The sequence below is a fragment of the Octopus sinensis genome, linkage group LG21 (assembly GCF_006345805.1).
Source record: "Octopus sinensis linkage group LG21, ASM634580v1, whole genome shotgun sequence".
In the NCBI taxonomy this organism is placed as follows: Eukaryota; Metazoa; Mollusca; class Cephalopoda; order Octopoda; family Octopodidae; genus Octopus; species Octopus sinensis.
The window spans coordinates 19418975-19431446 of NC_043017.1; the positions used below are offsets into that span (position 1 = coordinate 19418975).

Genomic DNA, 12472 nt, shown 5'->3' on the forward strand with positions numbered 1-12472 from the left:
GTGTGAAGACAGACAAAATACCACTAAGCATTTCACCTGGTGAGCTACTGATTCTGCCAGTTCATCACCTTAATAATAATAATAATAATAATGCTTTCTACTAAAGGCACAGGGCCATATGCTTTTGGGGATGGGTCTAGTCAGTTACCTCAACCCCAGTACTCAACTGGTACTTATTTAATCAATCCCGAAAGGATGAAAGGTAAAGTTGACCTCGGCAGAATTTGAACTCAGAACATAGTGGCAAATGAAATACCACTAGGCATTTCACCCAACATGCTAATGATTCTGCCAACTTGCTGCCTTAATACGATGATGATGACGACGATGGTAATAATAATAATAATAATATAATAATAATAATAATGATAATAATAATGAAGAAAAAGATCCCTTATGATTTGTATAATATTTGAAAGATAAGCCGTATCAGAATTAAGACAGGCGTAAATATTTTATATTGCATTTAGTAGAAATACACGAAATTATTCAATTAAATAAATTGAGACAGAATTGATAAATGAGATTGGTATGGAGGACAATGTAAAATAAATATGAAAAAACAAACCCCAACAAAACAAAGCAATTTTGGGTTGAAGAAGGTTGTTATTAAGTATTGGAGAAACCAATCATATCGAAAATATATTTTGAGAGTGGAGGATGGACATTGTGTGTGTGTGCCATAGGTGAAGTGTACAAGTAACCTTAATAGACTAAAAAAAAAATCAGTCAATCAATCAATCCATATTCACACGCACGTGCACACACATACATGTATGTGTATATATGTATGTATGTATATACATGTATTATATAATTTTCTAGAACAAACAGAAATAAAATTAAATTATGAGTTTATGCGGACTTTTTGTTGATTAAGAAAAGAGAAAAAAAAAAATCATCCTCAAATATCCGTTGTGTCCATGTGTGTGTATATGTATGTGTGTGTGCAACAATTTATCATTTGATTTATGTTTGTGTACATTTGTGAGTTTGTGTCTATGTATGTGTGAATATACACACACACACACACATGTATGGATATATATATATATAATATATATAATATATATATATATATATATATATATATATATATATATATATATATAAAATGTACAAGTTACCAGTTGATTTGTGTGTGTACCTATGTATGTGAGCATATGTATGTGTGTGTATACACACCAATATTTATATTTGATGAACAAATATTTAGTCTTGTTATGTAAATATATATTACTATCTATCTATCTGTCTATCTACCTACCTATAGCATTACACATGCAAGCATGCATAAATATGGAAGAACAGAACTCAATACATGTGGTGAAGTATGACCAGTGATTCAATGCTGAAAATTATCTCTGCCACACCTCAGAGCTTTTCTCTGTACTTCATCTTTCAAGCAACAAAAATAGAGTATCCTCTTCAGACAGAGTACTCTACGTCCCAAGCATTCCTAGTAAAAACACTCAGGAGTAGTCACTGGAAAATTCTAGATTTTGTAGAGGGGACAAAAAAACCTTTGAATTACTTACTGAAAATACAGGCTGAGTCAGAAGTCCCTTCTCTATTTTAAAACTATTTATCATTTAAATGCTAAAGGCACACTGAATCACCCCGTGTACTGTTCAGTTATCTTTTATTTGTTGACCATGCTGGGGCACCACCTTGAAGGGTTTTAGTCAAACAAATTGACCCTAGTAACTAGTTCTAAGTCTAGTATTTATTCTATTGGTCTCTAATGCTGAACTTCTAAGTTATGATGATGTAAACAAACCAACACTGGTTGTCAAGAAATAGTGTGTATGTATATATATCATCATCATCGTTTAACGTTCGTTTTCCATGCTAGCATGGGTTGGACGGTTCAACTGGGGTCTGGGAAGCCAGAAGGCTGCGCCAGGCCCAGTCTGATCTGGCAGTATTTCTACAGCTGGATGCCCTTCCTAACGCCAACCACTCCATGAGTGTACCATATATATATATATACATACATGTGTACCATATATATATATGTACCATATATATACATGTACCATGTATAATATATATATATATATTATATATATATATATATATATATATATATATATTATATATATATATACATACATACACACACACACTCACATGCATGTGTATACATTATGAGCTTCCATGCAGTTTCTGTCAACCAAAGCCACTCATCAGACATTGGTCAGCCTGGAGCTATAACAGAAGACACTTGCCCAGGTGCCATGCAATGGGACTTGTCCCAAAACCATGTTCGTTACAAGACAAAGATTCCCAGCCATACATCCAAGCCTGCATCTGCATGTTGTTTAATCCCAGGTAAATGCTGATCAAGCAAACCTACGAAAATATTCCCACCATGACCATCCACCTTACTTTCAAACAACGTATCCTTCATCATATATTCATGTTTTCCAGCATGTGCTTCCTTTATAATGATGGTAAGGTGTCATGTGGCTGCTATTTCTAGCAGCTCAAGCAACCATACACAGACTCCCTTCTTGGTGTGTTTTTATCTTTTAACTGTGAAATTTCACAATTATTCCAATAATGGTTTTAAATATCTACCAGAAAATAGAATTGGTATTTTCTGCTTCTATAAACTTGACATATCTCAACAAGAAATTGCTTCAAAAATGACATTCTCCTTTACTCTTTTACTTGTTTCAGTCATTTGACTGCGGCCATACTGGAGCACCGACTTTAGTCGAGCAAATCGACACCGGGAGTTATTCTTTGTAAGCCCAGTACTTATTCTATCGGTCTCTTTTGCCGAACCGCTAAGTGACGGGGACATAAACACACCAGCATCGGTTGTCAAGCAATGCTAGGGGGACAAAAACAGACACACATACACACACATATATATATATATAGATATATATATATATATATACATATATACGACAGGCTTCTTTCAGTTTCCGTCTACCAAATCCACTCACAAGGCATTGGTCAGCCCGGGGCTATAGCAGAAGACACTTGCCCAAGATGCCACGCAGTGGGACTGAACCCGGAACCATGTGGTTGGTTAGCAAGCTACTTACCACACAGCCACTCCTGCGCCTACAAAAGATAAATTGGTTACATAAAACTGATCTCTGTAGTTAAAAGTTAATGAAATTTTGAATGGATGTATATGAGGTTTCTGCAGTAGAAGGGTTAACGAAGATAAATTCTTTTCTCTTCTTTTTTTTTTTTTAATTAAATGTGCAAATTAAAGGAGCTAAATTTCTTTTGTTTGAATGCTAGTGTATGAAGCGTGTGAAAGTGAAGAATGAAATTCTAAAGAAATTTTGCCAATTGCTCACAGACCGAATTATATTACGGTGCAAATGTGCACAGTGTACAAACAGCGCCATCTATACATACGTAAATGCAATGACGATGACAACGCGATGACAACAAGAGGTACGAGACGGACACGATACAAGAGGAGCGAACGTTTCGTTGATTTTGGATCTCGGAACTGACGACGACAGAAATGAACATCACGACACGTCACAAACATAACGACTGTGGCGGAAACTAAGACAACATCGAAGAAGGACATGCAGCTGGCGGAGGAGGAGGAAGAGGAAGAGACAACATGTGACAACAATGAGAGGAAAACATGCAGAGAATGATAATAATAATAATGCTTTCTACTGAAGGCACAGGGCCATATGTTTTTGGGGATGGGTCTAGTCAATTACCTCAACCCCAGTACTCAACTGGTACTTATTTAATCAATCCCGAAAGGATGAAAGGTAAAGTTGACCTCGGCAGAATTTGAACTCAGAACGTAGTGGCAAATGAAATACCACTAGGCATTTCACCCGACATGCTAATGATTTTGCCAGCTTGCTGCCTTAATACGATGATGATGATGATGATGATGGTAATAATAAAGGTGATATGCTTCGAATCAATTTGGGCTTTCCCGTCACCGATTTACTGTTAGAATAATTTCGTTAATGAGAAAATTGATTGCTTACTAACTGGGGATATTCTTAGATTGGTGTGGGGATATGGGGGAAGGAGAGAATTGCTTTTGAGAGATGAAAGCATACGAGAAAGTTCTGCAAATTCACTTTTGACCACTGAAGAAGCTGCCGCAAAACAAGAAGCAGTTGTACATTAGCTAGAGTATAGTGATCCCTAGTTAGGGTACAAGGGTCATTAGCTTGCATACAGGGGTCATTTGCTAGGATACAATAACAATTAGCTAGAGTACAACGATCATTAGCTTGAGTACAACGATCATTAGCTAGAGTACAACGATCATTAGCTAGAGTACAATGACCATTAGCTAGAGTACAGCGATCATTAGCTAGAGTACAATGACCATTAGCTAGAGTACAACGATCATTAGCTAGAGTACAATGATCATTAGAGTACAGCGATCATTAGCTAGAGTACAACGATCATTAGCTAGAGTACAATGATCATTAGCTAGAGTACAATGATCATTAGCTAGAGTACAGCGATCATTAGCTAGAGTACAATGATCATTAGCTAGAGTACAGCGATCATTAGCTAGAGTACAGCGATCATTAGCTAGAGTACAATGATCGTTAGCTAGAGTACAATGATCATTAGCTAGAGTACAATGATCATTAGCTAGAGTACAATGATCATTAGAGTACAGCGATCACTGACAAGGAGTGGTTACTTAGTATTCTTAGCAGCACATACACTCAGTGACAATGTTGTGTGAAACCAAGCAGTAAATACCCCATAAGAGTTTATTTTGAAGCTGAGATGCACTGATAACATAAGCGATGTGTGTTGGTTTGTTTTTGTTTAATGTGATTACGCACGTGTGTATGTGTGAAGATCAAATCAAGAATGACTGTAGACGGTTAACAGTGTTTTGGGGAACAGCTCAAGGTAGAACTTGCAGAGGGAGAGAGAGGAAATGAAACAACAGCCCAGACTGGTGTAGCTTTGCCTAAGTTAACAACTATGCTTCAGATACAGAAACCCACATTGGTGAATATTGCATCAAACATCTGAGGGTCAAAGTAGCTGTTTTAGAGAAATAGGGCAGGTGTCTTCCACTATAGCCCCGAGCCGACCAAAGCTTTGTGATTGAATTCGGCAGGCGGAAATTACTGCCGTGTATGTATATGTGTGTGTAGGTGCTTGTGCCTCTCCAAAAGAGAGAGAGAGAGTTGAGGGATTTCTAGAAATTTGGGTTAAAATTGTAAGGAAGCTGTATACGTCTGTCATTATCATCATCACTATTTAGAAGTCCATGTCCCATGCTGCCTTGGGTTGGACAGTTTAACAGGATCTGATGGAGCGCAAGGACTGCATCATGCTCAAGTGTCTGGCATGGTTTCCATGGTTATTACTCTTCCTAACACCAACCGTTTTACAGTGTGTACTGGGTACTTTTTCATGCCAGCAGCACTGTTGAGGTTGCAAGTCTAAGACCCCTGAGTGTGTATTGGGGTAGGAGCACTTTACAGCCTTGAGAATAGGGAACAGAGAGGGGTTAAGTATGAGATAAAAGGGCCAGAGCAGGAAAGGCTTCTTGTAGTAGGGGAGCAACATGGCTACTCACATTTTAGAAGGGAGGGTAGGGGAAGGCAGGGGTGGATCCAGAGAGTAATATAAGTGGTGATGAGGTACATATTCATAAACAGCATCTAGATCACTGGTAACCCACAGGCTTGGACAAGTGGCAGGGGGGAATTGAATGCCATTTACGAAAGGACAATTAACTAATGGTTAACTGCCCACCCCTCCACCTTCATATTTACATATATCTGAAGGAGATGCATTTTGTGAGAATGAAGATGATGATGATTTAAGAGGATGATGATGGTCGTTATTATTGGTTTCAAATTTTGGTACAAGGCCACTATTTTCAAGGGAGTGGGTGAGTTGATTACATATGACTCCAGTACGCAACTGGTACTTATTTTATTGACCCCTGAAAGGATGAAAGGCAAAGCTAACCTTGGCAAGATTTGAACTTAGAACCTGAAAATGGATGGTATACTAACAATTCTGTCAGTACGCCACCTTCCTATGTTGATTATTATTATTTTATTATTATTATTATTGAGTGAGAGAGCAGTTCATGCCATCAAAGTGACACTGGGGTAAAATATACGAAGTTTGCTGTAGCCCATCTTTTATACCAAGACAAAACAATGTACATGATAACACTTCCAATCAGTTAAGATCAGAAGCCATGAGAGCCACTGCCTGGTACTATTGTTGTTGCACTGTTTTATACAAGATGCTTCAAGTCTTCATACAGGGACCTCAAGTAACAGCAAATTGCATGTTTCACCGTGGCTGTTATTTCTGCTTAGCAATGGATATATTCCAAGGAAAGGAGTCTAAATACTGAGAATTAAGATTCTGTTAAAAGTTTGTTGTACAATTTGTGATTTTGAAAAAAGTTTTAAATGAATCAAATAATCTCAGGTTGACAAGTGCTTCTCTTAGGATATGGGCTGCACCAAAAAAGAACAATTTTTGTAGTTCTGATATTTGGGGTTTCCTGGTATTTGAGCATTGGGTTTAAAAGTGCCATTTGGTATTATACTCAAAGCTTCCATGGTCAGAGGTGCACTTGTTATTCTTAGATGCCCATTTCTAAGACCTCTGTTTCAAGGTTCTTATATTATCATTATTATTATCATTATGTTTATGATAGAAACTATATCAAACGTGTCCTCAATGGTGTCCCTACAAATAAATATATATTAAAGGTACATGATGTGTGTGTGTGTGTATATTTAACTATATGTATGTATATATAGGAATATTTGCAAGTTGGTTCTGTGAATCTATGTTGTAGCATTGGATTGTCAAATTCCTAAAGAAATTTCAAGGGTGGACATCCGTCTTCGTACCAGCCATTTGGCAGAGCACCAGGTTGACCAATGGAATCAAAGCGATGAACTTTGCTCAAGGACACAACTGCCCTTACTCAATGGGTCACCATCCTTGACCCACTGGGCCGCTCAACTGTTTATTTTTTTTTTTTTATACCTGAGGAAGTGATTCTTCAATATAAACTGTATATATATATATATAAAAAAAAAACAAAAACAACATAACTGTAAATCAAATATGCTGGAGAAAAAAAAAATAGGGGGGAGAGGTAGTGCTTATAAAGTACCAGTGACTAAAGAAGAACTTCACAGAAGACATGCTGTAGTCTGTTTACTTACCTCATTGTCATTCAGTTTACGTGACTGGGAGAAAAAATAGGAGGCAGTTGGAAGCAATATTTTCAATCATTTCAATAAAATAGGCAAATAACAATAACGTCTCTACAACTAGCAAATACGACAGCCCTAAACACTATCAAATAATGGGTTCAAAGTTTTGGCCCAAGGCCAACAGGTTTTAAGAGGGGGGAAAGGAGTTAAGTCGATTACATGACCCCAGTAGTGTTCAACTGGTACTTTATTTCATCAACCACAAAAGGATGAAAGGCAAAGTCAACCTTGATGGGATTTGAACTCAGAATGTAAAGAGTCGGAAGAAATGCTGCTGAGGATTTTGTCCAATGTGCTAATGATTCTGCCAGCTCATCACAATAATGATAATAATAATAATAATAATAATAGTCCTTCCTACAATAGGCACAAGGTTGAAAATTTGGGGGAAGAGAACTAGTCGATTATGTCGACCCCTGTGTTTCACAGGTACTTAATCTATTGACCCCAAAAGGATGAAAGGCAACGTGTACCTTGGCGGCATTTGAACTCAGAATGCAAAGGCAGATGAAATGCTGCTAAGCATTTTGCCTGGCTTGCTAATGATTCTGCCAGCTTGAATAATTCTTACCATTATAGGGGCACAGGGCCTGAAATTTGGGGGAAGAGGGGCTAATTGAATACAATGATTCCAGAGTTTAACTGTTACTTATTTCATCGACCCTGAAAGGATGAAAGGTAATGTTGATCTTAGTGGGATTTGAACTTGAAACGTAAACCTGGAAGAAATTCTGCTAAGCATTTTATCCGGCATGTTTTCATACTTTGGCACAAGGCTACAAATTTTTAAAGGGGAATGATATGGTCAAGTCACTTACAGTGGCTCCAATGCTCAAAGGGTGCTCTATTTTAACAACGCTGGAAAGATGAATGGCAAAAGCTGACCTCGGCAAAATTTGAACTTAGAATGTAGACTTAGAAGAAATGCCACAGAACATTTTGTCTGATGTGCTAATGATTTCACCAGCTTGCCACCTTATAAACATCATCAAATAAGATCTAAACACTATCAAATGATAATATTTAAAAAAACTATGAAATAATAGCATTGAACATGACCAAATATTTGCCTTAAACACGATTAAAAGAAAACAGTAAAAAAACATGAACAAATAACTCTAAACACTACATAACAAGAGCTAAACCCAATGAAATAATAGCCCTAAACATTATCAGGTATCACCCATAAACACTATTAAATGCTTGCCTTAACCCTTTTGTTACCAACCCGGCTGAAACTGGCTCTGTTGTACAAATGTCTTGTTTTCATAAGGTTTAAATTAAGATCTTCAACCAAACAGTCATAATTTATGTTCTTAACACTAGCTGAATGATAACTAAGTTATTTTACTAAATTCTTTATTATATTTAAAGTAATTGAAAGAAACACAGAGCACCTCAAAATAAATACAGTAATGAAAGAGTGAAACACCATAAATGTTGCCCTAAATGCTATAAAATCCCAATCATAAACACTATGGAATGTTTGTTTGTTCTGTTCCCTTCTTTCATTTTTTCTTAACCTTTCATCACCCTGGCATAAAACTGTCTCCCTGTCTACTGTAGTCTGGTTCCATCAAAGGAAATCTTAGTCTCGTGAGCTACACGGTAACCTCTCTAGTGCTGGTGCTATGTAAAAAGCACCCAGTACACTCTGTAAAGTGGCTTGCATTAGGAAAGGCATCCAACCATGGCAACCATTATAAAACAGACACTGGAGCACAATGCAGTCCGCCAATTCATTGAATCCTGTCAGACTAACCAAAGTATGAAAGACGGGCATTAAAAGCTGATCTTTGGGTTTGTGTTGTCTTTCTAAGACAATAAGAAAACTGAAGGGAAAAATAATTATAAAATATATTTTTATCTTCTGACAAATTAAGATAAATTATTAATCAACAGATCAGAAACTTAACATAAGGCACAGGAGTGGCTGTGTGGTAAGTAGCTTGCTAACCAACCACATGGTTCTGGGTTCAGTTCCACTGCGTAGCATCTTGGGCAAGTGTCTTCTGCTATAGCCCCGCGCCGAACAATGCCTTGCGAGTGGATTTGGTAGACGGAAACTGAAAGAAGCCTGTCGTATATATGTATATATATATAAGTGTGTGTGTATATGTTTGTGTGTCTGTGTTTGTCCCCCTAGCATTGCTTGACAATCGATGCTGGTGTGTTTACGTCCCTGTCACTTAGCGGTTCGGCAAAAGAGACCGATAGAATAAGTACTGGGCTTACAAAGAATAAGTCCCGGGGTCGATTTGCTCGACTAAAGGCGGTGCTCCAGCATGGCCGCAGTCAAATGACTGAAACAAGTAAAAGAGTAAAAAGAGAGTATAACTTGACAGACAAACGTCTACAAAAGTTTACCTCATACCTTTAACCCTTCAGCATTCGGATTATTCGCCCCTTGGTCATGACTCACCGTGAGATAGCACCTAGGAAGTTCCTCTCCAAGGCACAAGTCCGAACAAGGTTGGTTATGAAAGACCAGTAGTTGCCCATGCATACTGGCCACCCCATCTCCATGTCAACCGATGTTATTGAAGGGAAAGGCAAAGAGGCTGATACAGCTTGCCACCAGTGATGTCACAGCTCATTTCTACAGATGAGTGAATTGGAGCAATGTGAAATAAAGTATCTTGTTCAAGAACACAACACACAGCCCAGTCCAGGAATCGAACTCACTACCTCATGATCGTGATCCCGATGCTCTAACCACTGTTTTGAATTAAACATGCATTATCTTGTGGCTTTGAGATTCTGATGATGTCATTATTTATTTCTAGAATGACATTGTAGGGTGGGTGTGAGAGGCTCGATATAGTCAGTTTGGACATAAAACCAGAAGGATGTTTAGCCTTGATGTGGCCAGTTTAAATGCTAAAGAGTTAGGGCCCATGAACTTGGAGTTCATCTGCATTTCTAATGTAATTAGAAGACAGACAGAACAAGAGCCCTCACTGCCGCTCCCCAAATGGGATATAAGCTTGTTGCCGAGTTATCTCCAGTGTAGCACTGGTATTTATCTTCAGCTGAACAAACAAAAGCAATGTGAAATGAAATGCCTTGCTCAAGGACACAACATCACATCCAGCCTAGAAATTGAACCCACAACAAACCGCTGGTGAGCTCAACATCTTAACTACTAAGCCCAGGCACCTTCATAACTTGATGGAGTTATAGAAATTAGTTAATTAATTGATTAATTGAGGTAAAATTTACTTCGTAGTTTTTAATGTGCTATTTATAGAAGTAATTATATTTTACTTAATACATATAATAAATAAAGAGAAAAGTATTTTTTTTATGGTGGGAAGGGATGAAGGGAATTGAGAAAGCTGAGATAGCTTAAAGTTGAGAGGCTTAATTAATTACATATGCACATATTAATCATTCACACACACACACACAAAGTACTCAAATATTAATTAAAGGATTATTCAACACCTTTAAGAAGAGTATCATATTTATTTTTACAAAAAGTTATATATACATATACATATATATATATATATATATATATATATATATATGTGTGTGCATATATATATATACATATATATATACACACATACACATATATATATATATACACACACACACATACACACCTATGTAATTATGATATGGGATGTTATTTTTAAATGAATTAGTCAAGAGAAAGGGTCTTATCTAGGATTTTTGCAGACCCTCCCAGGCAGGTGAGATTGGAGGTGTGGAGGAGTACACAACTGGAAGAACCATCTGCAGGTGTAATGTCTTCATTAAAAACGAAGAGCAGAAAGGGAAACAGTGTTGGTGCCCTTCCTGTCATCAACCCTCACCTGTTTCCAAGCAAGGTAATATTTCCTCAAGGCCAGACATGCTTTCAGGAAAAATTGAAAAGGAACAACACTGCTTGTATGATGGTGACACTCATTTACAACTATCATGTGATGTCAAGAAAAAAGCACACACACACACACACATCAGTGGTTCTCAAATATTTCCCACCTCTGGACCCCTTTGAATTTTACTTTATGTGAGTGGACCCTAATAGCCATTTGTTGTTTAAAAACCCCTATTATATTTTTATAATTATTATAAGAAATTGTATTTAAAAAAACTGTTAAATTTTCTTTTGTATTGTAGACGTATAACCAATTTATTGCAGATAAATTTAAATAACAAAATCTTATGTGGACCCCCAAGGGCCATATGGACCTTGGTTGGAAAACACAGATATATATATATATATGATGGACTTCTTTCAGTTTTCATCTACCAAACCCATTCGCAAAGGCTTTTATTGGCCAGGGGTGTAGAAGTTACTTGCCCAAGGTGCCACACAGTGGGACTGAACATGAAATCACATGGTTAAGAAATGAACTCCTGGTCCATACACATATACATATATACATACATACACACAATGAGCTTCTTTTAGTCTCCATTTAGCAATCACATACACATGTATGTATGTGTGTGTGTATATATCATCATCATCTTCATTCAACATCTGCTTTCCATGCTGGCATGGGTTGGATGGTTTGACTGAGGACTGGAAAACCAGGAGGCCGCACCAGGCCCCAATCTGATCTGGCAAGGTTTCTACAGCCGGATGCCCTTTCTAACACTAACCACACCGTGAGTGTGGTGGGTGCTCTTTACGTGCCACCAGTACGGTATATATATATATATATATATGTGCATATATATATATACATATATATATACACACATACACATATATATATATATACACACACACACATACACACCTATGTAATTATGATATGGGATGTTATTTTTAAATGAATTAGTCAAGAGAAAGGGTCTTATCTAGGATTTTTGCAGACCCTCCCAGGCAGGTGAGATTGGAGGTGTGGAGGAGTACACAACTGGAAGAACCATCTGCAGGTGTAATGTCTTCATTAAAAACGAAGAGCAGAAAGGGAAACAGTGTTGGTGCCCTTCCTGTCATCAACCCTCACCTGTTTCCAAGCAAGGTAATATTTCCTCAAGGCCAGACATGCTTTCAGGAAAAATTGAAAAGGAACAACACTGCTTGTATGATGGTGACACTCATTTACAACTATCATGTGATGTCAGAAAAAGCACACACACACACACACATCAGTGGTTCTCAATATTTCCCACCTCTGGACCCCTTTGAATTTTACTTTATGTGAGTGGACCCTAATAGCCATTTGTTGTTTAAAAACCCCTATTATATTTTTATAATTATT

General features: G+C 37.4%; 1 protein-coding gene across 11 annotated transcripts in view; it reads right to left on the reverse strand.

The window, feature by feature from the left end:
• The window catches only part of LOC115222805 (neuron navigator 2-like), a 510687-nt gene that overhangs the window by 20510 nt on the left and 477705 nt on the right, over nt 1-12472 (reverse strand). For 10 of the 11 annotated variants that reach the window (XM_036511902.1, XM_036511895.1, XM_036511901.1 and 7 more), the window contains one exon: nt 7194-7217. The exons of the other annotated variant lie outside the window; for it this stretch is intronic. In XM_036511902.1, the coding sequence (XP_036367795.1) occupies nt 7194-7217 (24 nt within the window). The remainder of the gene's footprint in view (nt 1-7193; nt 7218-12472) is intronic. 11 annotated transcript variants of the gene reach the window in all.